The 18,873-nt window shown below is 44.0% G+C and overlaps 1 protein-coding gene across 1 annotated transcript in view; it reads left to right on the top strand.

Moving 5' to 3' along the window:
- Positions 1-1,914: 1,914 nt before the first annotated feature.
- Positions 1,915-18,873, top strand: part of SLC2A12 (solute carrier family 2 member 12) — a 29,091-nt gene continuing 12,132 nt past the window's right edge. Inside the window, exons 1-2 of the mRNA XM_084284761.1 lie at positions 1,915-2,134; positions 8,821-10,143. Coding sequence (XP_084140887.1) covers positions 2,017-2,134; positions 8,821-10,143 — 1,441 coding nt within the window. The 5' untranslated portion in view covers positions 1,915-2,016. The remainder of the gene's footprint in view (positions 2,135-8,820; positions 10,144-18,873) is intronic.

Genomic DNA, 18,873 nt, shown 5'->3' with positions numbered 1-18,873 from the left:
AGTACCTGAATAACCCCTGTGTTAAGACACCATGAGGTTGGGAACGTCTGTCATCAGTTCAGGCTGTTCAGGATGCCTCGCATCCCACCAGGCATTCCTCCCTTCATCCTGCCAGACCTCTAGGAGAGCCAGCGAGCTTCTCACCCCTGCTCTGTGAAGCTGAACCTGCCATTAAGCTCAACACTCAGCTGACCTCTCTTCTTCTCCTGGGTCCGCAGTAGGCAGTGAGAATCACGCACAGGACCGGTAAGTATCCACCTTGGAGAGCATCCTCCGAGGGCAAGCACCTGGACATGGCAGTTCTCTCACCTCTACAGGACCATTGCACATAAAGATACTTGGGAAGTGGGAACAACTGTGTAGATCTGGAGTTAACTGAGTTTCCAGAGAGGGGGTGCTTAAGCAGAACTGTGGGTTATATGAGGAGGCTGGTTACACATCGCGTTGTAACACAGGAATCCTGTCACAGCTGGGTTTAATCTTTGGAAATACTTCCTCTCCTTCTGCAGCCTAGACAGCCTTTCATTTACTCCCAAACATCATAATGCTTTCTTTAAAGTTGACAGCGTTTGTTTGCATGTAGCAGATGATGAAGCAACATCTCTCCGGAAGCGGCAAGAAATGGTTACCAGCCCAGCAAGCATCCCGTGCCATCTGACGGGTATGTATTTTACATGGAAAATATGTCACACATGAGAGCAGAGCTAGCCTGACTCACTTACCCCTACACAAAAGGTGCTGCCAAACCCAAACCCGCTGGGACTGGTATTCCTGCAGCATCCCCACTGCTCCAGTGTCTGAAGCTGACAGGAACGTAGCTGTCAGATGGGGAAGTAGCAGCGTCTTTTGTCACATTTTCTTGTTAAGCAAACACTGATAAAATGCATATCATGTCTGCTCTACTTCAGGAAAAAATGTTTAGGACTTCCTGGAAATATTGCAAAAGCTACCAACTTCCCACCTCCCATGCTATCAGCAGGCATGAGTGTATTAAAACAAAGCAACCAAACCAAACAGCAAATCGTGAAAGAAAGAGAACAAATAAGGAGCCTGCAGTGCTGCCAAATTATACAACAGTGATTCCCACTGGGATTAACTTGGACAATTCACCTCACTGAGGCCAGTGGGTCTGCTGAGAGCACTCAAAGGCTCCTGCATCGGCTGCAGGAGCAGGAGCAGGGGTAGGAGCAGGATGGGGCAGGCAGCCCCTGTAGGCAGCTCTCTTGCCCCTTCTGTAGCCTTCCCTGCTGGTGTGGTCCACCGCTGGCCACTGCTTCCACTGCAGCTGTTAGGGATGGAGCAGCCTCCAGCAGCTCTCAAAACCAAGCCTTCAACTTTATATAACTGAGACAATCTCATTTTTTCCTGCAGATAGTTGTTACAGAAGAGAGGGTGGCTTGCCCTTGTGTTTGCTTGTAAAATAGTGTGCGCATCTATGCCATGAAAAACTCCTGGCTCCTACCTACTTGGAGTGCAGAGGACCGAGACAGCTTTCATATTTCTCTGCTATTTCTCAGCACAACTTGCTTGTGACTCACGAGAATGAAGTGACGCTGCGTGTGTGCGTTCAGTGCCCAAACTTTAGCTGACACTCCAAAGCCTCCCACCCCGTGTACCTTCCCTACTAAAAAAGCATGTGTGAGCATTAGGGAGAGCAACAAGAGGGAGATCCCTGAAGCTCGTGGGTAAGGAATGTGCACCGAGCTGTGCCTGAACGTCTGATGTCTCCAACTATTTGTTAAAGGCAAGGGCAATACTTCCGACAGACGGCCCTCCCCTCGCCTGCAATAGGCTCCCAAGAATAGCAACAGCCTGTGTCACTGGAAAGGGCAAAGCCTTCTGAAATAGCAACAAAGTTGTTCACAAACCACTTTGCGGTTCGCATTTGGTTTCAGCCAGCTTCAGCAACTTGTTGCCATGAGGAAAATAAGCCGGGCTGCCCTGGCTGGCCGGGGCAGGAAGGCTGTGCTCTGAGGGACCCGTGGCCAAGGTGCGAAGCAGGGTGCTGGAGCGGCGATGGTACCCGGGCAGAGTGCAGAGGACCTGGGCCAGCAGTGCCAGAAGATGGGAGCAGGGGAGGATGAGGAGGGCGGCAGAGGCAGCAGGCGCCTCCGCCAGCTGCCGGCTGCAGCAGGTAAGGTGGTGGGGCCGGGGGCTGGGTGCTACCGAACAGCAGCGTGCAGCTGGTGTGGATGTGGGAAAACCACACAGCACGACGCGGGGACTGCGGGCATACACACTGCCTCGGTTTCCCACAGAGTGAGAGGGCAAATAGGGGAACGACGGCTTTAGTCTTGCATGCAGATGTGATACTTTTCCCTCAAGGCCCATCTTTCGTGCATGGGTTGTCTGTGGTGTAAATCCTTTCCTTCACGCAGATCAGCCACCTGAACAGAGAACCCGCCGCACCTGGGATAAGAGCAGTGCTCCAACCCTTGTGTGCTCGATTCAGCCCTAGGGACTGAAGTCCAAGGAGGCCATGTGAGCAGGGCACCTGCTCATGCTGGGGAAATTTTTGGGGTGGGGGCACAGGGACTCCCTGCTGTCTCTTCTACTCTAGCACTTCATGAGGGAGCAGGGTTTCTGTGCTGACACATGGAGAGATCAATGGCAGAATTTCTTCTGAAATGATTTTTGAGTGCTAAAGATAGATTTCATATCTCTTCACTTTTGCTGTCACCCCCAGCCAGCGTTTTTAAGTTACAGTGCGGTTTTGCATCTCGGGTCCTTTCTACTGGCAATAAGATCAAATGAAAACGACACACAAATGTGACATTTCTCACCCACAAGATAGCTGTGCCCAAACAGGAAAGCGTTGTTGCAAGCCAGAAATTACTGTGATGTCCTGAGCAAGTTTTGTTCACGTAAAAATGAATGAACTGACTAACCAGTGCATGCTTAGATAGCACAGGCACAAATCCTTTGTCAGAGTGCAGTAACGATCAGTCCAGAAACATCTGCTGACACCTGGGAGCAGAGGAAGCAGAGGTTAATGAAGAACAGAAAGGCAGTTGGTGTGCAGACATATTTAACATTACCTAAGGGTATGGGGGAGCAGTGCAGATTGCTACAGGATGGCGTTATCAAAGGGAAACACGGCAGTTACAATAAACAGGCAGCAAAGCGACGGCTACGATTAGAAGAGTATGTGCAAGTTACACACTTGGCCTTACCCTCAGAAATTAAAGCGTAACCTGAGAAATGCAGTCACATTGCTAGGAATTAAGAGAAGTTGTTGATTCTTACTGCAAAATAACAAAACAAAGCCTAGAAACCATTTAATTTAATGAAGGGCCAGGCTGCCTGTTGACATAATGAAAATGCATGGCAGAGCGCTGAGAGGTGGAGAGATGGCCTGGCTGGCTCTGCCCAGGCTCTGCATTGCCCTATCTTTCCATCAATTCCAGGACATTTTTGTTCATGAAGTCTCAATATTACATGATGCATTAATCAGACTTATGGTACATAAAGTACACAATACCTCCCACCATTGCAGGAATTTAGATGCAGGAGAATGTGTGATACATTAGTTTCCTTCTGCCTTTTTTTCTAGCTCCGTTTACAAAATGTTTGCTTTGGGTTGGCCTTTCACACTTGGATGGCAGGAGTCACGTTTGTCAAAGAGCTATTCTGAAAATGGGATAATCATCTGTGTTGCAGATTCAAATCTATGCAGTGAACCCAACTTATCATTATTTTCTCACCTGTGCTTATTAACCAAGGATTGACAGAGCTTGATTTCACCTTCCAAATGTCTAAACATATCAAAGAATCCCTAAGGATTTAAAAAACATATTCTCTCTTCCTGAAAGACAATGTCTTTCCATTCCAACTTGAGACATTTCTCACCTCAAATTACTCTGAAGTCAACAGAAGAAGGCACCATGTAGGAAGAGATTGTGAATTCCCCTCCTAGTAAAATAGATGCATTTGCACAGATTACATAAAGAAGTAATCTCCCCCTGCTCCAACTCAGTACGTTTTTCTATATACATCATGTTCTCTTGAAAGAAGGAAAGGGAAAACTGCACCAAAGAAACCTTAGTATCTGGACTGATGTGGAACATCATGCTGTCATGAGGATTTGAAAAGAGCAGACATCTCTCACAGCTCTTCTGCACATGAAAGGGGGAAAGAGCATTGTTTCCCAGCTTGAACTGCTTGCACAGATCATTTATCCGTAATGCTCATGAAGCGCATGTGCAGACCAAGTATTTCACCTTCAGAAAAGCTGCATTTTCCCAAATATGTTCTTGAAAATAAATAGAAAAGAGCACACCCTTACTAGCTTGGCCCCATCCAGTCCCATCAGCAGTACACTGCTATACTGCAACTGCTCTTGCTCTCCTTTTCAGGAACAAAGAATAAACATTTCCAGCAAACGTTCTTGAAGATAAGTTTGTTTGCCAAGTCGTGCTGCTTTTGACCTGAGTAACAGTTATGAAAAACCATTTTGTTTACATGGAGAAACTAAATAATAGACTTTCCAATCACTTGTCACATACCAGCCATGCACTCGTCAGCCATGGGGTTTGTTGCAGGCAGAAGGAGAAATTTCTCTGGAAGCCATCATTAAAATAGTTTATTCCCTTGGGTTGCACACTGCCATGTATTTTGCAGGCATCTCATAAAAATAAGAGGAATATACATTTTAAGAAACTTTTTTTTTTTTTTTAAATGCATATGAACTGCCAGCAACTTCATTAAAAACGACACTTAAAAGGACTGTGAGTACAACTACTGCAGTATGCTTTATCTTGAATTGTTAAAGCAAAACATGCTGAAGTCAAAGAGAACTTTGTCTGGAGGAAGACCACAAAGTAAAACTGAGCAGAGTTTTCAGGGCTTAACTTAGCAGGCAGTTTTGAGCAGGCAGGTCTTAGGTACACCAGTTACAGCAAAACCTCCTAGTGATATAAGACTGTTTCTCAGCAGAATAATGCCTGGGAATGACAAGTTGGCTGCTGAGTCTGTTTCTATCATTGCAGGAAGAAAATCTGTCTCCCTCTGTATTACAGCAGAACCTGCTTTCCACTCAGGGGTCCTCTTTAAATACAGCCCACAGCTACTTCTATACCACTGTGGGCATGTGTCACCAGCAGACCAACAAGGGTACCAGCTGATCCAGTAAAATACAAACATGAAGACATCTGTCAAGGTGCTGCACTTGGAGATGCAAAAAGTATATATGTCCTTGAGTGCTTCCCTAGCAAATTCCAGGTATCCAAGCTCCACCCCCAGCTTGTAGAGTCTCTCTGATTAAAAATAAATAATCTCCTCCATTGCATTGCTCTGAGGACCATGGGCTGGGGAGAGGAGAGTCTGGGTTATAATGAACAGTGCTGGTGGCAGACTCCTTTAAGATATTTGAATTGCCACTGTCATTTTGAGTAAGAAACTGGAACCATACCAAACTGGCAGTTGCACATTTAAAAAATTAAAAGCTGTGCAGGACACAGAGCTCAGAGCAAAAATAGGAGACACAGCCCAGGCTGTGTCCTTAAAGTTTTTGTCCCATTGTTATTTAACATTTTTCTTAGTTACCTAGAGGATTTGAGGGTGATAAAGGTAATAGGTGATTAATAAATGAGATATATTACTGGTTGAATTAACTTAGGATGGCTTGTCCTGCAAGCAAATATCATGTCTGGGGTTCCTCTCAGCTAACTTTAGACATCTGCATCTGAGCAAGCAACACAGATTCCTTTTATAGTCAATGAAGAGAAATAGGCATCTGATCCATTTCAAATATCTAGAAGTACCTATTTTCTGCAAATGGTTACAGAAAAAATCTAGAGATGCTGCCTTTCTCTCAGTTAGGAAACTTGAACACGCCCTATGTGTTTTAACACAGCCAAACACAAAGTAACTTTAATTCCTGGTTAGGATGTAAACGGTTAGGCCATATCCAAAGAAAACACACTGAGATCCTTGGAAAGAACTTGGTCATAGAAGAAATGGGTTGTCCTGGAGAGTAACTAGCTGAAAGTGAGCCCCTGTACACTGCTCTGACAATCATTTGATCGGTACTGAGCGAAATCTCCACCAGGAGCAGGACAAGAATTGAAAACTCCCATTTGGCACTGTGCAACCACTACAGCAGCACTGGATCCAGTTCCCAATTTATTAAAATTGATAATCTGGAGAGAGTTCAGAGAACAGAGCTTTGAATACTTAAGGGACTGGTAAACTTGTAAAGACTCACAGGCTAAGTAGTTTATCCAGGAGACATCTGTGCGATGACTTGATGACAGGATATAATTTTGTACTCAGTGAACAAAGCTACATGCAGGCAAATGGAGAGTGAGATCTGATGACTGGAAGTCAAGGCTGCAGAAATCAGGTTATGCAGAAATAAATTATAGATAATTTGAAATAAAAGCAATTAACCATTGTCACAATGTACGATTTAAAGTCATTGGTTTTCAACCACTAGCATTTTCTAAATCAAAGCTTAATATTTTTAATGACCTATTTCAAATAAAAATACATTTAAATGTGTCCAAAGGGTTATGTTGTGCTGTTCATGAGTACCAGACCAGATGACTACAATGGTCTCTTTTGGCTTCATAATATACAGATTAATCCAAAATCTTAGGTTAAATGTGTCAATGATGAAAATGCAGGGCTATCCAAGCAAGCACTGGTATCAACACTGAGCAGAAGTCTGGGCAGAACACTGTGATAAAAGTAATACAACAGTGTTGTATCATCATCTCTGATTTTTGGTCAGGGTTTATTGGAAGTGTACATTTTCCAGAGCTAGTAATGCACAGCAACCAGGCAAGTCAAAAATAGAAAGGGGAGGGAGAATTAGTTTTTGCAATGATAAAACAAATATTGCATGTGTATCTTGCCATAACCCATGTACTAACCTCTGTTTAAAACAAGTGCCATGCTCAGGCACATACACAACCATGTGTCTTTCACAGGTCTCTTGCCATCTGTGGCCTGCCTGCCAGCCTAGGGCAAGGGGCAGTGTGGGCTGAGGCGTACTGGGGGTGCTCAATAACATGGGGCTGCTGCCTAGCTCAAAGAGAGCAAACCGAGGGCCAAGCAGGAGAGCTGATAGGCAATACCCGTCTTTAATGGGCTTACACATATCCTCTGGCCCTGGAGGGATGGCTTATGCCCACACAGCTAAGCTCTGCTGCCTTCCGAAGTAACCTGGCCTCCTGTGGGCTGGCTGCAGGGTGTGATGGTGGCCTTGTGCCACCAGCCAGGCCGTGTCCAGGAATTGTCAGCAGAGCGCGAGGTGGCACGGGGCAAAATCATGCCAGACACCATGCCAACAATGTAGTTGGATACATGGCTCCCTTCCAGGGTCGGGGCCTGGGCTCTGGCATTGTTTGTTTTAGTAGTACAGATATCCTGCTAGGCCGCTCTCTGCCTCCCCTTGACTGGTTTTCTTCAGAAATGCAATATCCTCTCTTAAATGGGACTGATACTCGCCAATGTGCTCAAAAGTTACTGGCAAGGTGCTTTCAGGCAGTCAGCATGATCAGAGAGCCTTAATGCCTTAGAAAAATAAACTAAAAATAAACAGTCTATGCTTAATTTTCTGTTGGGCTGTATACCACTTTCCAGCCAAGCTGGAAAATACTTGCTGCAGGAGAATTGACTGAAGTATGGACTCTGTTATGCTGCAAAAGCTACCTCTCTTCAGACACATGCTATCTCTCCAGCTAAGCAGGAAATCAGAAGTCAGTTTACTCTTCTCCTAGCTGTGTTGCAGCCAACATCATGGTGAGAGGAAAATCACACTGGGAGAATGAACAAGACCAACAATAACAAACTAAATATTCCTCAAAGTTTAGGGTGCAAAAGGCTTCACAGTTAGTAGAACAGGATCAGTTAAATCTATCTTGTAACAATAAACAATGTATCATAGTTGCATAAAATGAATTTATTTTAAAGTGGACGTTCAAAGGCATATAATCTCCATTTGGTTTAGGTTTTCACCATCTGTTTTTTATTCCTGACATTGTGGCTGACCTAAACTATGCAAAATATCTGATCCTGATATTCCAAAAAATCTGAGATTAGTGATGAGCAAAGCCCAGATAGTTCTGAAATTTGTACCTCAAAGATTTGTTTCCCTCAAATATCTTGGCTGTCTGGATCAGCCTGTTTGTCAGTGCATATGTTTTAATACGGCAAAGAAAAAGAAATCACTGGTACCAGCAGCCATCATGGCATCTTCAGATGAAGCAAAGTAAGTGGTGAGGGGTTATTATACTACTGATTGAAATCAAGGTTGAAGCAATTTGGCTGGAAAATTATTGCTTTCATTGCCCATAGTAGACTGGTTGGGTGGACAAGAGTCCCGCAACTCATTACATGAAAAACCCTGAGAATGCCTCAAGGTAAAAATTGCTTTCTTACCAGAAGGTTACACTGTCAATACTGCCTTTTGCAATAATATTCTGCAGTAAAAGATCTAATTATTTAGGGCCCAACCAAAATCCTATTGACTTTTGTTTAGGAAGATGAGGAAACTAAAAACATTAATTATTATGATATGCAATCACATGAACTAAACATTATATAAATGTATTTTTTATATATAAATACTAATAATTATAATAATTATTAATATTACTAATACTAATATATATATATATATATGTATATATATATATATATACTCTTTTAAAAAACAGCATTGTATATAGCCACTGCTGCTGGGTTTGTATGTACCTAACTTCTGCCTAAAAGCAATGAAACATTGTTAGGGCTGGTATACCAAAAAAACTTATTACTGGTTGTCAGAATGTTGCAGAAATCACGCTATCAATTTATTTTTCTCTCTTATTTCAGGCTGTGGAACATTTACATTTCTATCTTCTGCCATTGCTGCTGTAAGTGGACTTCTGATGGGTTATGAGTTAGGCCTTATCTCTGGAGCACTTCTTCAGATGAGCAGCATATTAGCACTCTCTTGCAAAGAGCAGGAAATTGTTGTAAGTTCCCTTCTTTTTGGCGCCTTATTTGCATCCCTTACGGGTGGATTCCTGATAGACAGATTTGGAAGGAGGTTTGCAATAATTATTGCATCTTCTTTACTTGTGTTGGGAAGTCTGATTTTACTACCCTATGAATCGTATGGGATACTTATTGTGGGACGGATTGCCATAGGTATTTCCATATCATTATCATCAATCGCGACATGTGTATATATTGCTGAGATTGCCCCACAGCACAGAAGAGGCCTTCTTGTATCATTGAATGAACTCATGATTGTGATAGGCATTCTCTTTGCCTATATTTCAAACTATGCATTTGCCAGCGTATCTCACGGCTGGAAGTATATGTTTGGCCTTGTGATTCCATTAGGTGCCTTGCAGGCTATTGCGATGTATTTTCTTCCTCCAAGTCCTCGGTTTCTTGTCATGAAAAATAATGATGAAGCCGCAAGAAAAATACTGGAGAGACTACGGGAAACTTCAGATGCTACTAAAGAACTCACTTTGATCAAGTCTTCCCTGAAAGACGAACATCAGTATAGTTTCTTGGACCTGTTTCGTTCAAAGAACAACATGAGGGCGCGAATGTTGGTGGGGCTCACACTAGTCTTTTTTGTGCAAACAACCGGGCAACCCAACATTTTATTCTATGCATCAACTGTTTTGAAGTCAGTTGGGTTCCAGAGCAATGAGGCCGCCAGTTTGGCTTCTACTGGAGTTGGAGTGGTTAAAGTGGTCAGCACAGTCCCAGCCACGTTTTTTGTGGATCAAGTTGGAAGTAAAACTTTTCTGTGTATTGGCTCTTCTGTTATGGCAGTATCATTGGTCACAATGGGCTTAGTGAACCATAACATACACGTGAACTTCACCAATGTCTGTAGAAGCCAGTCTCCAGAGGATTCCTACCTCCAGAGACCAGGAAACCTCACTGGTGTCACCAATGGGAGTCTCAAGGACCTCTTCTCTAGTATGGCTTCACCAGAAAGACTCTCCTTCGACACACAGAGAAACCCTGATGTTGCCCGGACAGGAGAACTGAACAGGACTACCCTGGCAGAAGGCAAAGGCACGATGGGATCTCACACAGAAAGTGGGGAGGTTCCCGTTGTCCTGAAATGGCTCTCACTGGCCAGCCTGCTTGTTTATGTTGCTGCCTTTTCCATAGGTCTTGGACCAAGTAAGTATTTCTTTTTTTTTTTTCTAATTCTTTGTAATGATTTACTTAACAGTGAATTAAGTGCTGGGATGACAGTGTTTTCTGCTAATACGCGTCAGCATTATCACAGACTGTCCTGGTGGGCCCAAGGTGTACTTTTTGGGAAGAGGTCCTGCCCATTTAAGGTCAATGGTCTTATCTCCCTTCAGTTCAGTGAAATTAACTGTTCACCTCCAGTGAAGTCAGAAACTGGTGTGAGCTTTGTCCAGCAAAGTTACAGGGCTCCTGCATATTTTTCCTCTTCATGTTCTGTAGTGTTGTTACACAGGGAAGGTGAAGATGTAGGCATTTGCTGCTGCTAACCCATAAATCCAAGATTATGATGAGCTCTTGACCTCTGCATGATAAAACACCATTAAATCCACAGAATGGCAGCGTGCCTGAGTCCTGTTGAGGATCTGGCCCCCTGACTGTATAACAGCCTTCAGATACAGTTAGGGAATATAAAGCATCATAGTTCATGAGCAAACTTAAGTATCGTCATCATCATCACTACCTGTGCTTCTATGAAATGGAAGAACATGAAGGAGAGTCGCTGTGCAATGGAGGCACTGTGGCAGCTGCTGTCACACTTGTCGAGGAGACACTTCTCCTGAGGAGAACATTTCTGCCGTTCCCAGGCACTAGGAACTAAATCCCTTCATTTTGTTTTGTCTTGTTTTGCTTTAATAGGACTTGCATATTAATTTAATTTGAAGGGGTTGATTTTTTAAGCCACATTGCAAAAAGCACCTGCACAGAGTCCATTATTTATTAACTGACTTCATGTGCTCTTGTGCCCTGGCTCAAACTTGACTTGCAAACACACTGTACTCCTGCTGCACTATTATGATAAAAAGCTTCCACAAGAATAAAGCCCAACAATTGCACTAACAGCAACTCTCCCCTGCAGTATTTATTTTAAACATTGCTCACTGGGAGAGCTGCGTGAGATAAACATCCATTGCCAGGGCAGCAAGCTCGGCTGTGTTATTGCAGCATTGTTTCCTCCCTTGCAGACCATCTTGGGGCTAGATTCTGCTTTCAGTGACACAAGTCCAAAACTAGGGGTGCAGCCCTGAAAAGAAAATGTTACATTAGCTTTTCCTTGGGTGTTTCAAAAGCACAGTTAATGACCCTCAGGGCAGGAGCACTGCTTCAGGTTTGGACTGAAGTTTTGGGCTCTTGCTGAAATCAGCTTTCCTGTTGACCTGGCCGTAAATGTGCTCCTGGTCATTTGGGCAGGTCCGATGTGACGCTAGTGATAACAATGCCTGCTTCCTTGTGAGCTATGGAAACCAAGGTGTGTGCCATGCTAATCTGAGAAGTCTTTGAGGCCCGTGTTTGTTCTCTGACCTCTTTCTTGACTGAGAGCGCAAGTCAAGAAAGTCTCAAACAGCAAATGGGGAAAAACAGGCACCATCTTGGCTGCAGCTTGTTAAAATCATGTGCTATTAAGCCATGGTGCATCTGCATAGCAAGTGAAGGCCGAGGCCAGGAGAAATACAGGTATTTCAAAACACAAACACACACTTGCAAGACAATTCCCTGAATTTAAAAATACAGTATTCATTTAAAACTGGCAATGCATAGAAAACGCGAGGTTAAGAAAATCAAGAAGTTGTTGGAATCTGCAAAGGATCTCTTGTGGTTGGACAGTCTGGGTTGGGAAGGAGGTTTTGGTTTGTTTCTCATATTCAGCCTTCAACATCTGTTGCTTGGAGTCCAAATCCTTGAATGTATTTTAAAAGCCAAGATTTCTTATCCTCAGTGTGCCTTTCATAGTGTAAAGAATAAGTGGGCCCCTTCGCCTATATAAAGTAAACAGTTTTAACATGTTTATGTTATTCATCTCTAAATCTGGTCTGTGGTCTGGACCAGACCAGTTGCCATTGTCTGCTCTGCAGAGAGAGGAGGCATCGGGGTTACAGCGATGCTTCCAGCGCTCACCGCCCACCACAGCCAGGCAGTGCCTGGGGACAGAAGCACTGAAACCAAGCACAGTTGTATTTTCAGTGCTCATGTCTCCTGCTCTGCGCTACATCTGCCTGTTCTGCTGGCTCAGGTGGCAGCAGTGTTGGGGATGTGTCTGTTTGTGATCTAAAGGTCCCATCAGGCTCTTCTGGACAAACTGCAGAGAGGTTCTTGTTCTTCCCCTCCTTTCCACTGGGCCACTTCTGGAACAAATTCAGCCACTTTATTTTGAGTCCTTCCTGTCTGATGTTTTGCAGGGATAAAGGAGAGCCTGTGCAGCACCATTAGGTAAATGGCACACTCTTCATAGGGCAGAGCTTGCAATCTGAGCTCTTTTTATAAATTATTTTTTTCCTTTTATTTTCTTTCCTTTTTTGGGGGGGGATTCTAGTCAAAGAGCTAGTTGCAATCCACATTTGCACAGCTGGCATTCGTAAATGTTGCATTTTTCCATGATTCCTCCTTTGCTTCCAAATTACATTAAGTAGATAGATTTTTTAATGAACCAAAGATATGCTAAATATATTTATTGCCATTTATCAAAGCACTCATGCAGCACGCTGATGAGTGCTCAAAAACAGGCCGTGAGCAATAAAAGCCATTTCTGCATTACAAAAGAATTCACAGGCAGGTGAGCATCTGTTTAGTTACTTTTTTGATTCAGGGGTGCTCTGTGTTTATATCATCAACCCCTAGGCAAGATAAAAGGAGCATTTCTGTTGCTCTGTTATGGATTAATTATGTTTGATGAAATGTGATCCAACTGCTTGTTCACATTCAATTTCACGCCATCATAAGGACGTTTTGTAGGTGCAACAAATGAGTATTGCATCATGCTCCAGAACAGCACATGCTGTTTCTCCAGTGGTGTTTGCAGGAGCACCTCCAGGCAGCTACTAGCACAGGGGACTCATTTCACACACACAGAATCACACAGAATTTCTAGGTTGGAAGAGACCTCAAGGTCATCGAGTCCAACCTCCAACCTAACGCTAACAGCCCTCCACTAAACCATATCCCTAAGCTTTACATCTAAACGTCTTTTGAAGACTTCCAGGGATGGTGACTCCACCACTTCCCTGGGCAGCCTGTTCCAATGTCTAACAACCCTTTCAGTGAAGAAGTTCTTCCTAACATCTAACCTAAAACTCCCCTGGCTCAACTTAAGCCCATTCCCCCTCGTCCTGTCACCAGGCACGTGGGAGAACAGGCCAACCCCCACCTCGCTACAGCCTCCCTTGAGGTACCTAAAAAGAGCGATAAGGTCACCCCTGAGCCTCCTCTTCTCCAGGCTGAACAAGCCCAGCTCCCTCAGCCGCTCCTCGTAGGACTTGTTCTCCAGGCCCCTCACCAGCTTCGTCGCCCTTCTCTGCACCCGCTCAATCACCTCGATGTCCTTCTTGTAGCGAGGGGCCCAAAACTGAACACAGCACTTGAGGTGCGGCCTCACCAGAGCCAAGTACAGGGGGACGATCACCTCCCTAGCCCTGCTGGTCACGCTGTTCCTGATACAAGCCAGGATGCCGTTGGCCTTCTTGGCTACCTGAGCACACTGCTGGCTCATATTCAGCTGACTATCCACCATCACTCCCAGGTCCTTCTCTGCCTGGCAGCTCTCCAACCATTCCTCTCCCAGTCTGTAGCTCTGCTTGGGGTTATTGCGCCCCAGGTGCAGGACCCGGCACTTGGCCTTGTTGAACTTCATGCAGTTGACCTCAGCCCATCGGTGCAGCCTATCCAGATCCTCCTGCAGAGCTTTCCTACCCTCGAGCAGATCGACACACGCACCTAACTTGGTGTCATCTGCGAACTTACTGAGGGTGCACTCGATGCCCTCGTCCAGATCATCGATGAAGATATTAAAGAGGACTGGCCCCAGCACCGAGCCCTGATTTGACACACATCTTTGTCTTGAGTTACCTTTGCTTTATATCAGAAAAGTGACACGAGGATGAATTTTTCTCAGTAGGGAAAGGTATCTGTGGAGCCCATGAGAAATCTCAATCTGGCTGCTACGTGAAGGGCGAGGAACACAATGAGGGCTCTGTGCTGCATCCAGTGAGTGTTTGCAAAGAGGCTTGCTGGGGCCACAAGAAGTCTCAGCCTCACAGAAACAGCCTTGCCATGCCTTGCACAGGGAGCAGTGAGTGCAGGCAAATGGCATGAGTGCAGTGTGGAAGTAGATCACCAATGCGTCACTGAAGCTAGGTGTGGCCCTGAAAATTTGTTTAACATAAAGAAAACACAGAGAAATTCTTCTAGTCAGGGCCGGGCCCACATATAACCATTCACTAAATGGCACAGAATTAACTGAAATAGTTGCAGAGCATCTCATTTGCAGGTTCTCTGTTCAAAACACTTGGGGGGAGGGCAAAAATAGGGGTCCTTTCTTATAAAGAAGTGTCACCTCCTTCATGGATCACCACTGTATGGTGGAACATACCAAAATGCAGAAACCAGGAGAGCCAAACTCCTGGAGTATCAGACTTATTTTCCAAAATAAGGCTGTAAATGTGGGACTCTTGGAGTCAGATAGAGCATATGCAAGAGAGTAGGGCACCTTCAGCCTTTCTGAAACAGAGCAGGTGGCCAGAACCCTGATGCTTCCCTCAGTGACTCAATGAAAATTCAGATTTGGGTGTCAGATGATCTGCTCCTTTTGCATCATTAGGATCAAAAGCTAAATATCACTCATGCATGGACAACTTGCTTCCATGTTTTCCTATATATCCATGGAGGTCTTTGCAAGCATAAGCCCAGGGTTTTGGCACTGGGTGACCTCACCAATAAGCTGGTGAAAGAGAGATGTAGCGCATTAATACAGGAATGCAGTGTGCTCTGGAACTAATCCTCTCCATCCAACAAATATCAGAGGGGCTCCAACAAGTCCAAGGCCTGGAAGGAACTCACTCAGCACTAACACAGACTGGACCCAAAGGGCATTTGTTTCTCAGGCTTGAATTTGTTCTAGCAGAAAAAAATATAAGAGCAAAACAGGACCTCCCAGTGGTTTCTTTACAAATCTCAGGTATCTCTTCACATATAACACAGGAGTCCTGCATGCAGTTCAAGGGAAGAGATCCATGCAGATCACAGGGATTTTTTTTTTTTACCATGGAATGGGGAACACTTTTATTGAGAGAGGGATGTTGAATTCATGCATTTGGATTGAGTCTATGGCATTGGTGCCTTGTTCAAAAGAGCTTTTTCTTCCTCCTCTGTCAGTCCTTAGAACACATTTCTGTACAACTGCAAAGTTATTTAGGCAGCTGGCCAACAAATGTCAGGATAATCTGCTGGTGCAAATTGCATCAGCTCCGCTGACATCCCTGACGTTCATGCTGAGAGTGTGGAAATCAGTGAAAGTACTTTACACGTAGGACTGAGGGGCATTTTTTTTTGACAGAAGCCATCCTCAAAACCGTTTAGATGCATAAAGTCCATAGGTATTTATCTCTTTGCGGACCCATGGCAGAAAATGATGTGCTACTGCATGTCCCTAAGCAGCAGGCAGCTTTGTGCAGTTCTCTGTAACCAGAGGCTGAACTCTCAGAGCAGTTCTCTTGGAGGCCATCACAGGATCCTCCTCTGGGAGACTTCTCAGAGCTGCTGGGATGCCCAGACCCTGAACACTGAAAGACCACCCAGCACACACATAGCTGTGGATGCCACACTCCCAGCAGGGATCAGTGCCTGCATCTGGAGGAATGGGGCTTGGCATTAAAAAAACATGACACATATATCCATCTAGATAGATATAAAATCTAAATATATATATATAGTTTTGTGATGGACATATAAATGCATAATGGGCTCATGGGGGAGGATTTAGAACTTAAGGAAACCTTGCTTTTCTGCATCTCTCTTATAGTCCCATCAAAGCATAGCTCCTGTAAGTACGTGGTAGTAGGTATTGATTAAGACCTGTTAAAGAGTGGAATAAGTTAAATCTGAGATGTGTGGGACCAGAGTTTGAGCACCCATGTGATCCTAGGGCGGGGAAAGATGGCAAGCCACCAAGATGCCCTTGGGTTCCTAGTTTAACACTAATGAAATTCCTCCCATAGGAGGGACTGTGATTTCATGTCCCCTGGCGTGTGCCCCTCGCTAAGAAGGAGCAGTGACCATGCTTTCTGGCAAGCCCTGCTGAGATGCACCATCTCATTGCAGTGGCAGCTCTCTGTGTGGGGCTGTCAGCCCCATGAGGAACAAAATTCACATGGGGACAGCAGTGAAAACAAGCCCCTGTTGAGGACAAATCATAGAAGCAAATATTTACTGATTAAATCCTAATTCGGATCGACAGATGCCTGTTCCTAGTTTAAATCTGGGCAGATTTGACGTACTGAGTATATCAGAGTTAAATTTATATCAGCTTGAATGGATGCTTTAAAACTGAGCTAATTTTTACCTAAAATGGAACATATGTTTCAACACGCTTAGACTTACACATTTAACCAATGTGAGAGACAGGCTCCTCAGAAAATCAACAGAAGGAAATATTCTCCCCACTTATGGGGGCTTTCAGAGCCCTGCTATCTGACCTGCCATTTGGAGCAGCCCTCCTTTCCTCAGTGGCTACTGAGGGGGCTTAGGGCGATCAGGAAGCTAAATTAGAATTTGCGATGGCTTTCCCATGTGAAAACTGCCTGTTGTGTCTATATTTTGTTGTGAGTTGTTGACGTCATCCAAATGCAAAATTTTGTACCTGTGTTGGGGACAGTAGGGAAGGTGGAAGAATGATGAAAATTCAAGGGTTTGCAAGAAAAGTGAAATCTGTGGAGGTGATGAAGGAACCAAGTCCCTTTTTCAACCTATCACTCTCCTAATGCAATCTTACGTGGCAGTCTTTCTTTAGGCATTTTATCAGATTAAGCAAGCCAAAACACAGACCTGGAACATTTTCTGAAAGCCCAGAGAATCATGCTGAAAGCAAACATAGTCCACTGGACTTTGCCACTGTGATTCATAGATTAATTGGCTACCTGAGGTAAAGAATGATTCATTAGCATGGTTAAATGCAGAACATTTTCTATGTCTTTCTCTTCAGTCACTAAATGCATCTGTAAGAAACCTAGAAAAAGCTGGTTTCACATATGACACTGAACAGCCCAGGTACTTGATCACAGAGGTCATATCTCCTGTCACCCATTTGAGCCAGACCACATAGGACTGTTTTTTCTCTGCAACAAAATGCTCCTGGACCTACTGTTGGTCATCAAATGCCCTACCAGAAACTGGAAAACCTTATGGGAAAGAGAACTGTCAGTATGGAAATTCTGTCAGTGGATTTAGTTTTTTGTCCTTCTGCTTTCTAAGCCATATGGCCTTACACTAACATGGAAAGCACTGGTAAAAGATAGGGACGACTAGAATTCACATCAATATTTCTGTCATTAGAACAATATTTCAGGCTTCTACAAAACATGTGGTTATTGTATTAGTTTATAGTGCACATAAATTTGATGTTAACAGGCATTCATGCTCGGCAATGCCTTGCATGACAGTTGTTTGCAATGCTTTATTTTCGAGCTTCTACAGTTTGCAGAGCAGCTCTGGCCTGGCCTTAAATTTCGTATAAATGAGCAGCATCAATTTTACACTGTTCTGTGGTTTACTCTGGAAAAGGAGATAGTGGTGGGGATTAAATTAAGTGCTCAAAATACACAAGTGCTTAAATGCTTTCTTGGATCTGAACCAGAAAAATAAGCCTGGGAAATGGGCATGTTTCACTGCAAATCACTACAGAAAGTCTTATTTTTGCTAATTAAAAATGATCTTGGATTCTTTATTTTAAGACAAGACTCCTAGTACTTTGCATTTGTGCTGAATCATCACTGGATGCATGCATACATGTGGTTTGAATATGACACTTCTGGCATTTATCTGGCTCATTATTCCCGGGCTATTCAAATGGTGCCTTGTGTGGCCTTTATTTCACACACCGTCTGCACTAAGCTGCAGCAGAAAGACAAGGCACAACAAAATGAAGAATAAAGAAAGGATTGTGAATTGCCCACTCGTCCTATCGCCTTGTCCTGGACAAGGTTTATCTGGAGCCACTTGTTAGCAAGTCACTTCACTCAGGAATCAGTTTGTGTTTTCATGGTATGATTAGTAGAAGTGAAACGCGACCCAGTTTAAGATATTTTTGGATAGTTGGATGCTGAGTGGTAGGATTTCAACTTGTAGGAGATGTCCTCTAAAGTATCAGCCAAATAGGTTACTCTTATCTAACTTGATAGGATCTACAGATTTGGGAGGCTTTTTTAAGTGTAAAAAATAAGACAAAGATGTTTTTGCAGTGATGAGACATGGAAATGCCAGCAAGAGTTTTCTCCCTAATTATTTCAGAGCTCCATTTTGCAAGAAGCAGAGTAGCCTTGTTCAACACCGAGACTTCCTATGCCTCCGTAATGACAGGGCTCCAACCTGCCCGTGCTGAGCACAAAATCTGGCCCTGGGAGGACTATATGGAAAGGTGGATGGCTCCCTGGCTTTTGGCATACTCTGCCGGACTTAAACAGTGATTGGAGCCAATATTCTGATCTTGGTGCTCTGATTATACAGATACATCTCTGCTAATGGCTGTATGCTAATAAGCCTATTGACACAAAGGAACTACTTGACTTAAGAGGAGTGGCTTCAGTGCTTAAAATTAGCTGTACTTATGAAATACCTTTTCAATTCAGATTAGTTAGTAGCTTCTGGCTAAAATGAAGTGCTCTACTTCAAGAA

This window comes from Netta rufina (genome assembly GCF_964035555.1).
Source record: "Netta rufina genome assembly, chromosome: 3".
NCBI lineage: Eukaryota > Metazoa > Chordata > Aves > Anseriformes > Anatidae > Netta > Netta rufina.
Note: the sequence above shows the minus strand (reverse complement) of the source record. Positions and strands in the feature narration are given on the sequence as shown.